This window comes from Molossus molossus, unplaced genomic scaffold (genome assembly GCF_014108415.1).
Source record: "Molossus molossus isolate mMolMol1 unplaced genomic scaffold, mMolMol1.p scaffold_m16_p_5, whole genome shotgun sequence".
Classification (NCBI taxonomy): domain Eukaryota; kingdom Metazoa; phylum Chordata; class Mammalia; order Chiroptera; family Molossidae; genus Molossus; species Molossus molossus.
Window position 1 is genome coordinate 53,317,435 of NW_023425388.1, and position 20,338 is coordinate 53,337,772.

Sequence of the window (20,338 nt, forward strand, 5' to 3'; positions counted from 1 at the left end):
CTTAGCAATTATAAATAGTGCCGCTATGAACAGAGGGGTACATATATTCTTTCTGATTGGAGTTTTGGGCTTCTTAGGATATACTCTTAGAACTTGGATCACTGGGTCAAATGGCAGATCAGTTTTTAATTTTTTGAGGAAACATCATATTGTTTTCCGTAGTGGTTGCACCAGTCTGCATTCCCACCAACAGTGTACTAGAGTACCCCTTTCTCCACACCCTCACCAGCACTTGTGTGGTGATTTGGTGATGACAGCCATTCTGATAGGTGTGATGTGATACCTCATAGTCATTTTAATTTGCATCTTTCAGATGGTTAGTGACGTTAAGCATTTTTTCATATGTCTCTTGGCCGTTTGTATGTCCTGTTTGGAGAGGTGTCTATTTAGATCTTCAGCCCATTTTTTATTGGATTGTTTGTCTTCCTTTTGTTGAGTTGTATGAGCACTCTATATATTTTGGAGATTAAGCCCTTATCTGATGTATCATTGGCAATTATGCTCTCCCATATAGTGAATTCCCTTTCCATTTTGATGCTTATTTCTTTTGATGTACAGAAGCTTTTTAGTTTGATGTAGTCTCATTTATTAATTTTTTCCTTTGTTTCTCTTGCCTTAGGCATTGTATCAGTGAAAATTCTGCTGTGTGTGATATCTGAAATTTTGTTGCCTACATTTTCTTCTAGGATTTTTATGGATTCATGAGACACATTTAAGTTTTTTATTCATTTTGAGTTTATTCTTGTGTATGGTGTAAGTTGGTGGTTTAGCTTCATTTTTTTTTTTTTTTATGTAGCTGTCCAATTTTCCCAACACCATTTATTAAAGAAGCTGTCTTTACTCTAGTGTATGCAATAAATTGATAGCATTCTTATACACCAATAATGAACTCACAGAAAGAGAAATTAAGAAAACAATTTCATTTACCATTGCAGGGAAAAAAACTAAGATACCTAGGAATAAACTTAACCAAAGAAGTAAAGGACCCATTCTCAGAAAACTACAGGACATTGACAAAAGAAATAGAGGAAGATATAAAAATGTGAAAGCATATACCTTGTTCATGGACCCATTCTCAGAAAACTACAGGACATTGACAAAAGAAATAGAGGAAGATATAAAAATGTGAAAGCATATACCTTGTTCATGGATTAAAAATGTCCATATTACCCAAAGCAATCTATAGATTCAATGCAACCCCCATTAAAATACCAACAACATATTTCACAGAACTAGAACAAATACTCCAAAAGTTTATATGGAACCAAAAAAGTCCCCGAATAGCCACAGCAATCTTGAAAAAGAAGAACAAAGTAGGAGGGATCACTATACTGGTGATAAGGTTATACTACAAAGCCATTGTAATCAAAACAGCCTAGTACTGGCACAAGAACAGGCATATAGATTAATGAAACAGAACAGAGAACCAGGAGATTGACCCAAGACATTATGCTCACATTGTATCTTGGTGAGGGCTCCCTTCCCAGCTTGTCTTATTGTGTTTTCACAACCTGAAGAGAGGAAGCTCTGGTGTTTCTTTATCTTCTTATAAGGGTACTAACCCCATCATGGGAGTCTATCCTCATTTAAACATAGTCACCTCCCAAAAGCCCCACCTCTTAGGCCCACCACATTGGGGGTAGGGCTTTCACACAGGAATGAGGTGGGGGCACACGTTCAGTCTGTAATGCTCCCAAGCCTCATGTTCATAACCTGTCTGCATCAGGATTGTTCAGTGAGGATTAAAAGAGATAACACATACATTGCATTTGCCACAGTGTCTGGTTCAGAGAAAAACTCCAATAAATGGAGGCTGTTCTTATTATAACTTAAGGAAAATGCATGGCAAAATTATTCATATGTGCATGTAGATCTGAAAAGTTTTAGACCTGACACACATGCATACATATGTTTGTATATACATATACATATGTGTGTGTGTGTGTGTGTGTGTGTGTGTGTAAGTTTAAACTCATAAACCCTTTTGTTTTCTGAGGGAAAATTTGACCTTTTTTTTTTTATCTGCAATCAACTGGAACAATAAAAATCCATGATAGGACTTCTTTACTCAGGAAATATAGTAGTCTCTGTGGATACATAAATAGATGTTTCCAGGTTCATCCTATCTATGTTTTATGGGAACATTCTGTCTGTCCCCTAACACTAGAGAAGTGTTGAAGAAATGAATAAATACTCTTGAGACTTATTTTTGGTGTACATTCCAAAGAATCATGCATACTTTGTAAGTTGTGCTTTTCCAACACTGACATGTTCACCAAACAGCAGGAAATGAAGTGTTGATGAACACCTTCTTCAAAGGCATCAACTAGATGCCTGGGGTCCCTTGGCCTCAACCCTGTGGGCAACGGGCTGGTAACCTGGCAACCCGAGTCTGTGGTCTTGTGTTACCATTATCAAGTCTCCTCTCACCTTTGGGTGACACATCAGCTTTTCCCTACATGATTTCAGGAGAATTGTGTATCCTTTAAGAGCAGAATGTTTTTCTCTCTTCCCCCAGTAGCTAGCACAGAATCTGGTACATGACTGGCTGCTTGGGGCAGTAGGGAGAAAAAATAAGCCACAAGAAGTCAAGTCAGGGGACCTGGAAACAGGGAAGGTTTATGGACATCGTGTTTTTATTAGAATACTGTTTACTTGGAGGGTCATCTATTTTAAATAAATCAGAGAGACTTAGGGGAAGAGTAACCAAATGATTGAAAGAATCGCATGTGGATTATTTAGCTACAGGTTTTATAAGTCTTCACTTAACTCGGGGCAAGGGAAATCGCTTTGCTTCAATGCCATGCATTTTTCATCTGTTAGTGTTTGAAGAGCAAAACCAAATTGGATTCTCTTCAGGGCCCTGGAACCCAGTGGGTATTCAGGGAATATGTGTGGAATGAATGATTCAGTGTTTTTCTCCTGAGTTGCTTGGTCCTGGCTAGCCAAGATACTGTCTTCCTCCGGTAAGGACTGGGCTATGGTAAGAAGCTGCTGGTGGTGGGGTGGGGGTGGGGGGTGGGCACAAAGGAAAGCTGACTTGTCAATCGGGTAGTCAGTATCAGGGAAGATGTCTCTACTGAGTGGTGTGTGTTTGTGTGCACCCTTGTGGGGTGTGTGTGTGTGTGTGTGTGTGTATACGCATACATGTATGTGTGTGTGGGAATAATATTAGAAAAAAGTATTTTTGAAAGAAAATAATTTCCAAACCACAAATTGATTTGACACAGCTTTAAAAGAGCAACTGAAATTATTGTTAGGCGTAGGGCTGGGACCTCTGGGAAGGCTTCTGGGGTGGATGTTCCGGAAACTTGCTCTGACAGGTCCTTCCTCATTGTTAGTTCGCTGTTGCCCTCTGCTGGCTAAACTGTTGTCATCCCAGGAAAATACAAATTTCACGGAGCTCGGAGGTTCCTCATATATTGCGGGGACGGGTCCCTAAATGACGCTAGGAACACTGGTGTGGGGAGGAGATGTGGCAAAACCTCTGCCAGCAGAGACTGGCTCTCGCAATGACTGCATCTTACAGTTCTAGTTTTTATTTTTTATTTCATGCTGTGCTCACTTGCTAAGACCCTGCTCTCTCCTCACTGGCTCTGTGCTGAGCACAGTGAGGGGACCCAGACAGGACTAAGTCAACGTTTATGAATCAAATGTGGGGGGAATGGCAGGACAAGCACAGAAATCACTACACTATAGACAAGATTGTGACTAGAGTCACAACTGAGGCACTGATGAAGGCTCGTGTGTATTTAAAGGAAAAGAAAGAGAGTATGCACTTGGGGTGGGGGAGGAGGTGAGGGTGAGCCTCCCCATGAAATGGCAAGCATTTAAGCTGAGAACTTGAAGGATAGGTGAAATTTGTTATTTTTAAAAATTCTCTTTTTATCAAAAAAATAGAATATGTTCATTGTAAAAAAGAATTAAACTGATTTATAAAAGCATGAAAAGAAATAAGTGGCTTGAAATCTCACCACACAGAAATTTTGATCTATGTATTCTGTGGTTGTTGTTACAAAATTAAAAGTGTATTGAAGGTAACATTTTGTATCTTGTTCTCACTATTATGGAATGCACATTTTCCCAATGCTGATTTTTTTTTTTTTTTATCCTCACCCAAGAACATTTTTGCATTTATCTTCAGATAGAGCAGGAGGGAGAGAGGGAGGAAGAGAGAGAGAGAGAAACATCGGTGTGAGAGAGACACATCGAGTGGTTGCCACCCACACTACCCCAACTGGGGCCAGGGACAAACTGCAACCGAGGTACATGTCCTTAGGGGAAACCGAACTCTGGACTCTCTGGTCTGCGGGCTGATGCTCTTACCGCTGAGCTAAACTGGCCAGGGCCCAAGGCTGATTTTTTAAAGGTGCTCTTTTATTGGGGAGCTTTTCAGTTTTTCACAGGAATTCCCCCATGAGTCAAGGCTTATTGGTTGCACAGCACCGGGACTGTTCATTCTTTATTAATTTATTTCAGAAATATTTTTGGACACCTACGACGTTGGGGACGCAAAGCTAAGAATGGACTTCATCTTTGTATGGTTCACAGTGTAGGAGAGGAGACTGACATTACTTAGATAATCATAGAAATAGCTGTAAAATTGCATCTGGGATAGATACTATTAGGGAGAACTGTGAGGTGCCATGAAAGTGTATGTTAGAAGAAAAGCAGTCCCAGAGGTCTGGGGACACGTGCCGGAGTAAGTAATATTGAGCTCCACTGTAGGAGTTAGCTGGGTAAAGAAGATGAGCAAAGCATGGCTAGCAGAGGGAACAGCGTGTTCAGCGGCCCTTTAGGAGGTGTGGACATGCTGCATACAAGAAACTGAAAGAAAACCAAGGAGAGTAGAGTGAAGAGACTTGGTCTGTGATGAGGGTGCAGAAGTAGGTAGGGCCTGACCCTGCAGAGCCTCTTAGACCAGGGGGAGCATTTTTGTCATTTTTTCATAAGAATGCTCAAGAATAGTTAAAGTGTGTTTATGTAGCTGTTGAAAGGTCGAAGCCAGAGTGCGGCGGTAGGGCCCAGATTGGTTTTCCTAGAGGTCCACCTCCCTGCAGTACGGTGAAGAGGTTGGAAGGCAACGAGAGCAGATGTAGGTCAGCCAGGTCTAGGAGACTGGTAGCCCAGCCAGGGGGAGGCTGATCTGTAGCTCAGGCAGCAGATGAGGGAAGCCTGGATCAGGATGGTGAAGGTAGAGGTGAGAAGTGTGTAGTTTTGAGAGATATTTTGGAAATAAAATGTCTACGACTTGGCATGTGAGGTGAGGAAACGCGATTAGTCCAGAGTGACTCCTATGTCTCTAGCTTGCATAACTGAATGGAACGAGGGTTCTTCCCCAAGACAGAAAACATGACGAGGACAAGGTTTGGGAAGGACAGTCATGAGTGTTGTCCTAGGGAGAAGTTTCCCAGAGAGAATAATTCTAGGAGTGATACATATCATCACACCACCTTCTTCCAGAGGTGGATTTTCCCACATTTTTACATCATACTGCAGGCTCCTTTATTTGGAGGTGGGTGATACTGTGGAGAAAGCCAACGCTACGGCTAAAACTGGCATCTCAATTTACGGTCCCTGCACCACTGCTCGGCGGGCATAAAGCACTGGGCAAGTCATTTTAAGGGTGTCTGGACCTTAGTTCTGTTGTCTTTAAAATGAAGGTAATAGCATCTTCTGTTGTGGGAATGAAATGAGAGCATTGTCATTCAAGGACTTTGTAAACCTCTACGGGTTGTACACACACGACATATATGATTGTTATTTCCACTCCTATATTTGTTCCAGATTTTATCACCAACAAACTTCAATTATATAAATTTTAGGAATATGAAATTCAATGTTTCTTCATGAGTTCTGGGGGTGGGGGGTATGACTGAAGTCTAAATAAATAAGTACACCACCTAGGAGCCAGTGATGGTGGCCCCAAACTATTTATAAGTCTGCGTGTTTACTTGAATTCAGACTTCCCCAACTTGTGAATTATGCAGAGTCTGTGTCAAAGCAGAGCACTCTGTGTTCCTAAAAAGAATTTCCTTTTTTCTCCAAATCCTTTACCTTTTAAAATAAATCTCATTATGGAGTGCTGACATTTTCAATAAAACCATTCAACCAAAAGCTGCAGTTTTTTTAGACTGAAAACAAGTCTGGTTTATTAGGCAGCAGCTTATAACTTGCTGCTAAATAGATGCAGTCTATTTAGAGACATTTATGTAGATATCTGATAAGACATTTCAGAGTCCCCTTCTCTTTCTGACTAAGACTGAGAGTGTTAAACAGATCATTAAGAATTCTCTCCTTCACTCGGTGAAGAGTTGAGTACTGCAGTGTTGTTGGAGTAGATAGAAACCTTTGAACCAAGATTTAAACCAGATCTCTCAGACTCAGCACCACTAAACCTACTAGCATGTTCTAGCTAAGTGACTTTAAATAATGCCTTTCTTCAAAGGGTGGTAGGGAGATGCAGAGTTAATACCTATACATACATTGTCGACATGCAATAGGACCTCCATCAATGATCCCATCCTTCTTATCTTCCTTCTTCTGCTTCTTCCTTTCCTCTTTCTTTCTCCTTGTCCCTTTTTCTCCCCTTCATATCTCCTCCTACTTATCCTCCCATTGATTTAACTCCTCACTTTGTCTTGCTTGTCTTTCTTTAGATTATACTGAGTAATGGCATACATTTGGGTTACCCAAAATTATTTAGTGACTTAGGTCCCTGCCAGTGATAATGACCGTTAATGTATAGAACACTGATTGAGAATCAGGTTCCTTAATTCTTTTTGCAAACTAAGGAGATGAATACTAGTCTTGTCTCCAGGTGCCCTCATGAAAAGCGCGTGCGCACACACATACACGCACGCGCACACACATGCACACACACAGATGATACTCTGCCTGTCTCCCTGCCATTGCTCTACCCCCTGTATTATGGTGTCCATTCTGATTTGTCAGTGCCCGGTGGTACCTGTCACTAAAATTTTTACATAGAATTTCTTCTTATACATGGTGACAAGTACCATAAAGGAAACAAGATCAGGATGATTTGAGGTAGTGTAATAAGGGCTAGGTTTACATAGGAGACTATGAAATCATCTTTGGATGAGGCATGTGAGCCATGATGTGAACAACGCGTTTTCTCATCCTTCTGTGAGATGATGTTGGGCAGAGGCCAGACCCTTCAAGGACCTGCAATCCAGTTAGAGGCTATTTAATAAGGTGAACAAGGAGTGATATTATTCCTGTTGTATTTTAAGAATAGCCCTGTTGTTACTGTGCATGGATGGGAGTAGGGATTTAGATATAACTCAATCACAAATCACCCTTTTTAGTCTCTTAGGGAAGACAAAACATGTTCTAAAATAATTCTAATACAAGTCATCAAGTGCTGTATTCCAAAGGCGGAAGTGCCGTGGGCGAGAGGAATTATAGGCCATGTCCACTTTCTTTTAACCAGAAGCCATTGTTTTGATTCCTTCTTGTTCTCTGTTCAAGATAATGCTATCACTGAATTTTCCATGCATGCCCCCAAAGGCTCTCATGTATGAAGGAAATCAACTCAAGAAACATGTATCTAGTGTCTAGTTTATCCTTAGCTCATAAGGATCCCACGTCACTTGTTTCACTATGTTTCCACCACAAGGATATGGATGAGCTTAAAACAGTGACGGCTTGGGCATCAGTGAACCTATGTTCAAATCTCCATTTTATCTCCAGTCAGCAATATGATCTGGGTAGATTGGCATACAGCAGTGCCAAGTGAGTCAAATTTGTGGTGCAGATTGTATTAGAACAAAGAGATGTTTTTGGTGTTCTTGAAGAAAATGTAGGTTTCCTAGAGAACTGGGAAGATATGGAGGAGCATGAATCAGCTGACTGCCAACAGAATACAAACTTACTATTCCCCTAATGGATCCCGTTATTGGTCATCATCTCTGAGCTCTGTGACCATATGACATTTCCCTGTGAGCTTCCACCCTTCCACTACCTTGGTCATGGAGCCAGACTGAGAGAGAGAGGAGCTGGTACTCCTCAACTCCTCTTTTTACTGAATGATCAAACTTCACCATCTTCTGTGTTCCTAGAGATGATTCAGTGAATGCCATTATCTTTAACTTGGAAAGATTATGCCATCAACTATACTTTTTTGTGATGATTCTTGCAGGATAGATCACTGGAACAATGAGAAGGAGAGGATTTTGCTGGTCACAGACAAGACCCTCTTGATCTGCAAGTATGACTTCATCATGCTCAGCTGTGTGCAGCTGCAGCGAATTCCTCTGAGTGCTATCTATCGCATCTGCCTGGGCGAGTTTGCCTTCCCTGGGATGTCCCTGGACAAGTGAGTATGATGACTTACACTTGGCGAAGTGCTGTAGTGGGAGCAGAACATTTAGGGAAAACAATGACAACATTCAGTTTAGTTCTGTAAGCTGGGAGAAGTTAGGGGAGAACACTGAAGTTCTACTGTGGAACTCATCAAACAATCATTGAATTCCTACTCTGTGTCAGACAGGGATAACATTTTGAGTAAGTTGTTACTTTGTTATGAAAACCTGATAAGTAAGCTGTTAAATATAAAGTGGAAAGAGCAGAGGGAGAATGGTAGGGAAGGTTCTCAACTGATTTGTTTGGCAGATAATAAGCCAGGCTTTCCTGGAGAAGCACCTGACCCAATATTTGATGTTGGGTAGGAGTTAGCCAAAGAAGGAGAGCAAAAGTCTAAGAACATTCCAAGCAGAAGAAATAGCACAACCAAAGGAGTGGAGGTGGAAAAAGGATAATGCCTTTGGGAATTAAAATTATTCTGTAAAGCTCAATGGACAGGTCTTAAAAGAAGTCTATTTGCATCTTCCTTGGAAGCTTAGTGGAGGGAACATCATCTCAGAGATGTTGACAGTTACCAAAAGACCTGGTGATGTCTACAGAGGAGGATTGTTGAACTGCGTAAGTTCTTGTTATGTTCTCAGAAAGATATTTAGATCTAACATTTTAGGTCTAAGCAAAAATGCAGTTTTCCTCTGAACTCAGAATATGAGCTCTTCCCATTAATCCATGGGCTCCTTGAAGGCAGGTACTTTTTAGCACATGGTATTGAGCCTACCACATAATGGGAATTGAAAATCTTTCTAAAATAGTGAAAAAGTCAGAGCTCGATCAAGTGACTAGTTTTCCTTACATGAAGCATACCATGTCAAAGACCTATTTTTAATTTACTCTTTTCATGGATGCAAGAAGTGATTAATTGATTTAGTTCACTAACTTTTTGAACTGGTGTTATTTTCCAATAATATATGCACACTGTAAGCCCATATATAAACATTACAGAAAATGTTTATTTTCAGGAAATAGTTCTCTCAATCCAGATTTTTAGTTTCCCAGAATGATTTCCATAGGTGCTAGCAGTTTCATTTTTTTTTTTTAAAGGAAATAGTCTATAAATATATAAGAATAAAAATGTCTTTGTAGGGACACATGCGTGTTTGTACACATTTGTAAATATATACTCCCACACACAAATTATTTTATCCAATGGGTACACATGTCAAAAGCTGTTCTGCCTAAGTGATTTTACCCAGTAATATACCTTGGAAACTTTATTGTATAATCACCTATATATCAACCTCAGTCTTTTTAATAGTGCAGAATATTTAATTTTAAGGCTAATCTATTTATTCAGCCCCTCATTAATGGATATTTATTTTTACCTTTCTACTACAAACAATGCAGCTATGAATATCCTTGTCAATAGGACTGTGTACAAATGTGTAAATGTGTCTGCAATGTAAATTTTTGTAAGTGGAATTATTAGATCAAAAGTCATGAACTTTAAATGGTAGATATTGCCGCATTGCCCTCTATACAGGTGGCACCAATTTATGATCCTGTGGAATATGAGTATCCTTTTTTACACATCTTTACTAATATTGCATATTATGAAACTCCTTTACTTTGTCAATGAGATAAAGAAAAATATCTTATTTTTGTTTATATTTCATCACTAAAATTTGAAGAAAGTTGAGGGTGTTTTCCTTATGTTAAAAGAGATTTTAGCCTGGCCAGAGTGGCTCAGTGGATTGAACGCCAGTCACATGGACTGAGAGATCCCAGTTGGATTCCCAGTCAGGGCACAAGCCAGGGTTTCAGGCTCCATCCCCAGTAGGGGGCGTGCAGGAAGCAGCAAATAGATGTTTCTCTCTCACATCAATGTTTCTCTCTCTCTAAAAAAAATCAATAAAACATATTTTTTTAAATGCTGTTTTATTTCTTTTTCTGTGAACTGCCTATTTATGACCATAGCCCATACATATATATACTGTATATTTTTCTATTGAGATATTAAATATTTCCTTATGACTTATAAGAGCTCTTTATATATCAAAGAACATGGTCTCCTGTCTGCCATATATGTTGCAAATTTTTTTTCCTACTTTGTTATATCTCTTTTAACTTTTTAAATGCTATTTCCCACTGTTTTGAGTTTTCAGTTGTCAAATTTATTAGTCTTTCAAGGCTTCTAATTAAGAAAGTCCTCCTTTACACTGAAATTATAAAATATACATCCAAGTTTACTTCTAGTGTTTTTATAATTTTATTTTTAAGAATGGTTAATTGATTTTTCACACAGAACTTGCCTTAAGTAAGGAAAAGCATGTGCAGCCAGCTTTATGTTCTTATCCAGATGGCAGGCTAGATGTCTGCACATCAGTTATTCAATACTCCATTCCCCCTTTATCATGTATACTTTACCATGTGTATTTGTGTCTACTTCTGTATTCTGCATTTTACTCCATTATCTGTTTATTAAAGTACGAAATGGCTTTAATGATTTTAACCTTCATGTATGTTTTAATATGTGTTAGAGTTACTCTCCTCTTACCTTGTTTTTAAGAATTTATGTTTATTCATGCATATTTAAATTCCCAGCAGCTTGGCTGCATTTTTAAAATCTTATTTTTATTAGGATTTTTAAGTATTGAATCAACCTTGCATTCCTAAGATAAACACATTTCATCATGGTATATTATCCCTTTTGTATACATATGGATTTAGTTTGCTTATATTTAATTAAGGAGTTGTGTTCTGTGTTTATTAGGGATATTAGTCTATTATTTTCATTCTTTTATGATATCTTTGCCAGATTTTGGTATTAAGGCTATGCCAGCCTCATAAAACAAGATGGGGCCTGACCGGTACGGCTCAGTGGTTGAGCATCGACCCATGCACCAAGAGGTCACCAGTTCAATTCCTGGTCAGGGCACATGCCCAGTTGTGGGCAAAATTCCCAGTGGGGGAAATGTGAGGGGTGGCCAATTGATGTTCTCTCTCATCGGTGTTTTTATCTCTCCCTTTCCCTTCCTCTGTCTCTAAACTCAATAATGAAAAAAATTTTTTTTTTTAATAAAAATTAAACAAGATTGAAAGTGCATTATCCTCTTTTATTTTCTAAAATATTTTGTATATGAGTGGTGTTATCTCTTCTTTGATTGTTTGGTAGAATTTACAAGGAAAATCTTCTAGACCTGAGATTTCTTTGATGGATAGTTTTTGATAATAAAGTGTATATTTGTATCTATATATCTACTATATCCATATACACACATTTTAAAAAAAATATTTTTTCTTTATTGATTTTAGAGAGAGGGAAAGAGAGATAGAAACATCTATGAGCGAGAACATGATTTGGTCACCTCCTGCATGCCCCACACTGGGTATTGGGCCCCAGCCTGGGCATGTGCTCTGAGCAGCAATCAAACTGGCAACCTCTTGGTGCATGGGTTGACACTCAACCACTGAGCCACACTGGCTGGGCATAAAGTTATATTTTTGAAATAAATGTTGGATAGCTCATTATTTTTCTTTGATTTTGTGTTAATTTTGGTTAACTGTATTTGTCAAGGAATTTACATTCACTTTTTAAGTTAAATTTGAAAGCATAAAGTTGTTACTATTCCATTATTATCCCTTTAATGTCTATAAGATTTTTAGTGAATTTTTTTTCTTTCCTGACATTGGTAATCTGCATTCTTTCTCTTTTATTTCTGTTGATTATCTTACCAATTTTATTGGTTTTAACCAAAATATGCTTTTCACTTTGCTACTCTTTATAATTATTTGATTTCTATTCAGTTGATTTCTGCATTTCTGTTCTTTTCTTTCGTTTTTTTATGTACTTTTAGCTTACTTTGCCTATTTGTTTGTTTTTTTAACTTCTTAATTTTGAACCCAAGCATGTTGATTTTAGCCCTTTCTATGTTTCTAATAAGATCATTTAAAGCTATACATTTTCTTCTGAGCACTGCTTCAGTGCGACTCACAGTTTTGTTGTATTGTGCATGTATCATAATTCAGTTAAAAATATTTTCTAATTTTTCTTGTGCTTTCTTCTTTGACCCATGAATACTTTAGAAGTGTTTTGGCACACTTCCAAATATTTTGCATTTTTCTAGATACTTTAATATTGTTAAATTTTAAGTTTTTTATTTTAATCTTTGTAAATACGAGACATTTTATTGACTGAACTATAGTATATCTTTGTGAATATACCATGTGCTCATGAAAAGAATTTTGTGTCTAGTTTTCTATACATTTCAATTAATTAATTGTGTTTGACAGTGTTGTTGAGATTACCTGTGGTTGTTTATTTTACTTTTGTGACTTTACATCATGAATGTTGATATTGTCTTATTTGATTTTGGAACATTTGTAGATAGTGAATCTTTATTTTAGATTATAAAGTTTTCATTATGAAGTTTATCTCCTTTAATGCTTTGCTTGTTTTTGGTCTTGCCTGCTGAATATGACAAAACTTATATTATTTTTATTTGAATTTTCTTCATATATTTTGCCTATATATTTTTACTTTAAACTTTCTGAATCTTTTTGTTTTGTTTTTATATGTTCTTCTATGCAGCTATAATTGAATTTTACTTTGCAATCCAACTTAGGAGTCTTTTCTTTTCATTGGTAAGCTTAACCTATTTATACATATTGGTGCAATAGTTATGGTCTTAGTTACCTCATCTAAATTTCTGTATTGTTATATTTTTAAAATATATATTATCATATTTCTTATATTTCCTTTGCTTTTCATTGAATATATATGTACATGTGTGTGTGTGCGTGCACGCGAGCGCGAGTGTGTGTGTGTATAGATATATACATATATATTTGGTTTTTTTTAGACAAGAAGCCTCATAGTCTAGCTTTTCCTACTGGTGATTCTAAGTGTAACTTAACATGGCATTCTTAATTTAAATCATGTTTTGTTTTTTACTTAGTATATTAGTTTCAGGTGTACACTCCAGTGATTAAATTTTATATAACTTATTAAGTGACCATCCCAATAAATCCAATACCTGTCAGACACCATACATAGTTATTAGAATATTACTGAGTATATTCTCTGTGCTGTACTTTATATCCTCATGACTATTCTGTAACAACCAATTTGTACTTCTATTTCTTTAAATTCTTTTTTCTTTATTGATTTTTAGAGAGAGAGGAAGAGAGAAGGAGAGAGAGAAGTACTGATGAGAAAGAGCATCCATTGGCTGCCTCCTGCATGCCCCCCACTGGGGACCGGGCCTACAACTTGGACATGTGCCCTGACTGGGAATAGAACCGACAAGGTTTTGGTGCATGGGTCAATACTCAACCACTAATCCACACCAGCTGGACCAATTTGTACTTCTTAATCCCTTCACCTTTTTCACCCATCTCCCCATCTCCCCTCCCATTTGACAACCATCAAAATATTCTCTGTATCTATGAATCTATTTCTGTTCTGCTTCTTTGCTTAATTTTTTAAGATTCATTTGTTGATAGATATATATTTATTGCCATTGTATTGTTCATATATTTTTTATCATTTTTTTGTCATTATTTTTTATCCTCACCCAAGGACATTTTTCCTTTTTTTTTTTTTTTTTTTGTTCATATAGAGTGGGAGGGAGGGAGGGAGAGAGAGAGAGAGAGAGAGAGAGAGAGAGAGAGACATCGACATGAAAGTGACACATCGAGTGGCTGTCACCAACACACCAACCAGAGCCGAGACGAACTGTAACCGAGGTACGCGCCCTTAGCGGGAACCGAACCCGCGTCTCCAGGACCGCAGGCCGACTCTCTAACCGCTGAGCCAAACTGGCCAGGGCTGTCATTATTTTTTCAAATAGGTTTTCAATGTATAGCCTTCTCTCTTCTTCTTCCAGCACCCTCATGATGCAAATGTTGGCACGCTTGAAGTTGTCCCAGAGGCTCCTTACACTATCCTCATTTTTATGGATTATTTTTTTCCTACTGCTGTTCTGATTGGGTGTTTTTTACTTCCTTATATTCCAAATTGTTAATTTGATTCTTGGCTTCATTTATTCTACTGTTGATTCCCTGTAACTTACTCTTCATTTCAGTTAGTAGATCCTTCATTTCTGACTGTTTTTACATTTTATGGTTTCAATGTCCTTTTATATGCTGTTGAAGTTTTCTCTAAATTCAACTTCTCTTCCCTTAAGTTCATTGAGCATTCTTATAACCAGTGTTTTGAACTCTGCTTCTAGCAGATTGCTCGTCTCCATTTCAGTTACTTCTTTTTCTGGAGTTTAGTTCTGCTCTTTCACTTGGGACATGATTTTTGTTTTGCTTTGTTTTGTTTTGTCTCCTCATTTCAGCAGCCTCCCTGTGTTTGTTTCTGAATATTAGGTAGAGCTGCTCTGTCTCCTGGGTTTGGTAGAGTGGCCTAATGTGTGGTATGTGTTCTTAGGGCCCGGTAGCACAGCCTCCTCAATCGCCCAAGCTGGGCACTCCAGTTTTGCTCCTCCTGCCCTGGTGTGGACTACGTACCCCTTTCTGTTATCATAGTTGAGCCTTGATTGCTGTTGGCATGTCAGTGGGAGGCATTTACCCTCAGGCCAATCCGCTACAAGGAATACCGACCACTGTGGAGGATCAGCTGCGTAGGGGCCTACCCTTCAGAACAGGACTGATTTCAACAAGGCTCTGGTGCCCACTGAATCTACACCTTGAGTGTGTCACTGTGGAGGTGGTTGGGTGGTGTTTTGTTGTGATCTCAACCTGTCCACTGGGTGTGCTTGCTCTGGGGTCCCCTATGAGATGCAGGCCAAGGTCACTTGCCACCTGTGTTCTGCCTGGAGCCACCTGGCTTGAGCTACAACGTGATCTACAGCTTGCTGCTACTCGTGCTCCCAGGAGAAGCCGAGCTGCAAACTGTAGCAGGCTGCTCCCAGTGCTGGGCCTGGGGCCACTTATCCAGAGGTATGGAGCATGCTGAGGGCAGATGCTGCTTATTTGAGAGTTCAGGAAAGTCTGGAGCATGAGCCAAGATAGGCCATTTGTATGGAAAAGGTACTGGAAACAGCTTGGGTGGGCCGGGAAGTTTGGTGGGGTGGGGTCTCAGGGGATCACCAGGGTGGGGCAACCAGTCCTAGCTGGGCTGATGGAGGCTCAGATATGGGTGCCTGTCTGCTGGCTCAGTGTGGGGAGGGCTCATCAAAGAACAATGGCCTCTGCCAGCACTTCTGGCTGGGGAAAAGCTGCCCCCACGTCTCTCGTCCTGATGCCAGATAATTCAGTTCGTCCCCATATGTCTCTGGTGCCTTTCGAGTTGCTATCTTGGTGCTGGAGCTCAGAGAGGGTGAGTCAGAGCGAACCCATGCGTGGGCCCTCTAAGAAGACCTGTCTGGGACCCTAGCAGCTCTTGGTTTTACTCAGCCTGGAATCCCACTGGTTTTTACAGCCAGAAGTTATGGGAACTGCTTCTCCCAGCATTGTAACCAGGGCTTGGGGGCCTGATATGGGGCTGAGACCCCTCATTCCACAGCCATAGATACTCACTCTGATTTTATCCACCACATGTGGGTGTGGGACTAGCCTATTCTTGTCTCTTCCCCTCCTACCTGTCTCCATGTGGCTTCTTCTTTAATTCCCTGGTTGTAGGACTTCCATTCAGCCAGATTTCAGGCAGTTCTGAATGATGATTGTTCTGTAGGTTAGTTGTAATTTTGGTATGATTGTGGGAGGAGGCGAGTACCACATTGTACCCACACCGCCATCTGGACGGGAAGTCCTAACATAGCATTCTTATTCCCATCTTTTTAAATATTATCTGTTATTGACTCCTACTATAAACCCACTGACACTGACAACCCGCTTCTTTCGTCTTCTTGAAAAGATGAGAACTTCTCCGTCTTTCCTTTTTTGTTGTTTAGAATTATCATTATTAATTGCTTCAATGGTTACGTATTAACATAATATGCTTCCACTAATGTGCCACCTTAAAGAGTGTACATTAAGCCTCCCCTCCAGAAAGTAAGAAATCTGCCTTTTCACACTATTCCTACAGTCTCAAGTCCTTCGCTCCCCTTTCTTCATTAGTTGTGCCAGACAAATTTCATTTTTATGGTATATTTTATTTTATTTCCCATGAGGCACCCAATTATTACCACAGAGAGCTGATGCAATCCCAGCCCTCCTAATTAACTTGTGCAGCGTTATCCAGATTGGCGTTCTGGGGTTGGAGCGAGAGCGCCTGTGCCAGCAGCTGGCATGCTGTTCAATGTTCAGGGCTGTCTCCGAGCCCCTGGAGGTAGGAACAGAGAGTGTGGAGAAGGGGTGGATTTTATGTTCGGCTCAGTGTTTTAGCAAACTTTCATAGCAGAGTTTTGGACTAAGAGCAGAGTCGTGGATTTCAGGCACAATTTCACAACTGTTAATTTTGCGTCCTCCTCTATCAAAGGGTCATTCATAGTGGTTGTCATTCGGCTTCATTAACAGCCTTCTTGTAAGTCTCTAATGAGAGAGCTTGCAAGCACTTTGTAATATGCCTCAAAGATATCAGGTGTTAACAAGTTCTGATTTTCTCCCAGATAAAAGCTTTTGTTAACACGGAACTAAGTAGATTAATTTGATTGTTATCTTTATTTCCAAGTCTGTGGGCCCTTCTTGGTTGGGAATTAAGTCACTAGTATAAGGTCAGGGGTCAGAAAAAGGAGGAAGAGGTGAGGGAAGATCAGCTGCTAAATAATCAGGAGCTGACTTCATAGGAAAGCCTGGACGGAGTCTGAGCAAATCCCCTTGTTAGGAGAAAATGCAGTGATTTAACATGAGCATCAGCGAGTTGTAGGTGGTAAAACTGGCAGTGTTTACCCAGAGCTTTTTACCTCCCCTGTGCCATTGATCATCAACACCCAAGAATTAGTAGGGCTGATTGACTACATGTTAGAGACCAGACAAGTGAGGCCAAAAGGGGTTCAGGGATTCAGGAACCATCAGCTAACTAGAGTTAGAGCTGGGTTTCAAAATCCGTTCTTCCAGGTCCCTGTTCATATTCTTTTCTTTGCATAAATAATATCTGATCTCCATCTTTCGGTGCCTCTCCTCTCCCCTTCCCTTCCCTTCCCTTCCCTTTCCTTCCCTTCCCTTCCCTTCCCTTCCCTTCCCTTCCCTTCCCTTCCTTCCCTTCCCTTCCCTTCCCTTCCCTTCCCTTCCCTCCCCTCCCCTCCCCTCCCCTTCCCTTCCCCTCCCTTCCCTCTTTTTCTCCATGATCCCGCCTGTTTTGTCTTCCTGTCCCCTCTTCTTTCCTCTTCTCTGTCTCTCTGGGTGAAGGTAACTTCTGTTAATGTACCTTCTGCTTCTCTTCAGACGCCAGGAAGAGGACTATTGGAACTTAGCAGAACATGTGCGAGCCTATCCCACGTACTGGTGCTTACAAAACAGAGCTGTTTTGTTTTGTTCACTGTTTGCCCTTGGCTCAGTGTGAAGGGAGAAGGCGATGGGGAGAGAAAACTGAAGGCGGTGGATCATTTATTTGTGCGGTGAAGGCGGATTCTCTTAGGATTGGAGCATTCCCTAGACACAAAACCAGGCAATGGGAAAAGGCCTGCTTTACCCACCAGCGTCAGTCACCAGTTGCTGGGACCTTATCTTTTGTTATTATTCCTTATCTGAGATGCAAACCCGAAATCTTCTTTCTATTATAATTAAATTCATTCACAGATTTTTAATTAAAAATTAATTTCATAATCCTGTTGTGTCTCTAACCTCCCCAAAAAGTGGAGGAGGGAGAAGAGGACTAAGCTTCTGTGAGAATAAGCATAAGGTTAAAGCTATGACTAACCATGACCTCACCAATTTCTTGCTGTTTACATTTGAGCAAGTCACTTTACTTGAACTCTCAATTTCCAACCTATAAAATGTCGATAATAAAAAGTCCCTGCTGGGTCCAACTCAGAGCTCATTGTAGATTTAAACGATGGATGTGAAAGTGTTTTGTAAATTTCAAAGTGCTAAAATAAAGTAAGTTGTCACGTAAAGAGTTCTAAAAATTCATATTTACTTGTCAAATCTCCCCCCTATTTTTTAATACGCCTATACTAGACAATGATGAGAAACCCGTGACTCTGAGTAGTCAAGTGACTTGTAAGTGATCATGTAAATAGATGGTGGTGGGTCTGAAACATACGATCCTCTGATTTCCAATCATCCCTTTGTCATGCACCTAATTCCTGTTGTTCCTCAAAAGCACTGTAGGTTTTCAGGGTTAACGGGTCCCCTGTCTTTAACTCTATTCCCACCGGACCTCTGAGATGCGGAGGTAGAGGGTAGACAGTCTTAGAGAGCAGGTCTGAGTGGGCTGCCTGGGAGCCAGTCCTACAGCTGCTCCTGAGTGCACTCCTGGCCTCAGCCTGCTCTGTGAACTGGAGAGGGACACAGTGTCTATCTCATTAGTCTGTGTTGAGGATTAAAGGAGATACTGCATATAGAATACTTAGAAAAATATCTGGTATGCAGTAAGTCTTTGGAGTTTGTAAGGTTTTGTAAAAGTGATCCACTGGTACAGGAGTCAGGGAGCTGGATGCTGACTGACTGTCTTGATACAAGTCTCCTCTCCTTGCTGAATCTCTCAGTTTCCTCGTTTTAACCATCTCTAAGGTTTAGTTTGGTGTTGAACCCCTGTGCTGGGTGGTACTTCTCTACTGGTGTAGCAATTTTCCCAAAGTCGTTCATTTTAGAGGGCTACGTGATTTCACCTAATCAATTACTCCGGTGGAAAAGTGTCTCTACATAGGCTTTCGGAGGGAAAACATTGCTGTTGTCACCTTGCTTTGTCAACAAAAGCTGAACGGGAAGGTCAGGCCGAGAAATGTCTTCCTGCAAGAGTAGGCGTCACACATTTATCTTTCTATTTTAAAATCCGTTGTTTAAACTGTGCCTTCTGCAGAGTATGGGGTAGGCAGCGACGCAGAGGTCGCTGGAAGCCCTCCGGCGGTCACAGCACCCTCTTTGCAGAGATGCTGGCGGAAGGAAGCAGCAGCTAGGAGCCACCCCCGTGGACAGCCGCAGGGAGGTCCAGATGTTACTCCGTCACCTCAGCCTTGCTCCTTGGGGGCCAAAGGCCAGGGAGCTGCTCTGTGCGCCCCGGAGGAGGTCTGATTTGGCCTCCGTTCCTCAGACAAGAGCTTCAAAGGCCTCTGCTTTGCTCTTTGGGGAATCGGCTTGTGGCCCAGGCCGATTCTGCTGGCTTCGCGTCTGTCAGTGCGTTCTAATCACTGTTATAAGTGCGGTTCTGCGGAACACCTTGTGAAATATTTTCTATTGCTCCAGCAACATCTCCTGTCTAGACAATCTAATTATGAGCGCAGAGCAAACAGCTGAAGTGTGTGCCGCCCCCAAGGGTTGCCTAACTCCAGGAGTGGGGCGGGCGGACAGGGGAGGCGGGTGGATGGCACTGGTTCCTTTTTGTTGACTTGACCAGAAAATTGAGCCCTCTAAAAGAATCCGGCTAACTTTTAATTAAAAAGAAACGATCTGGTGGAAGCTGGCATTTTGTTGTTTTTCCAAACCCAGTGGAGGCTTAAAGCTACCGATTTATTTTCCTCCAATCACATCTTTTTCTTGGCTTCAAAGGTAGTTTGTGGTCTTTGGTTTAAAAAGAAAAGCCACTGATTTAATAATCTGCCCTCCCAGCAGCATTCTGAAAATAAAAAGTGGCTCCCTAAAGGTATGTTCTTTCTGAGTAGCAATCTGATTAATTCGGCGGGTCTTTTCTGAGCCTGGCCAGGTGGCAGGCCTAGTGCCTGAGGAGGTCGGGGACAGGGACTCACACACAGTCATGCTTTAACCATGCTCTAACCAGTGCTCCAGTGAAAACTCAACAGTGTCATGGGCACAGGAGAGGGAGAAAGAATTTCCCCTGGGAGCTGTTGGAAGGTCTTATGGAGGAAGTCTGATCTGAACAGGTCTTTATAGGATGAGCAGATTTTGGGCAGAGAGATAGGGAGGAACAGTGCTGTCCAGACATAAGTGGACAAACGCCCAACCAAGG

At 40.6% G+C, this 20,338-nt stretch overlaps 1 protein-coding gene across 1 annotated transcript in view; it reads left to right on the top strand.

Moving 5' to 3' along the window:
- TPRG1 (tumor protein p63 regulated 1) overlaps positions 1-20,338 on the top strand; it is a 134,236-nt gene that overhangs the window by 52,393 nt on the left and 61,505 nt on the right. Inside the window, exon 4 of the mRNA XM_036243153.1 lies at positions 8,165-8,341. Coding sequence (XP_036099046.1) covers positions 8,165-8,341 — 177 coding nt within the window. The remainder of the gene's footprint in view (positions 1-8,164; positions 8,342-20,338) is intronic.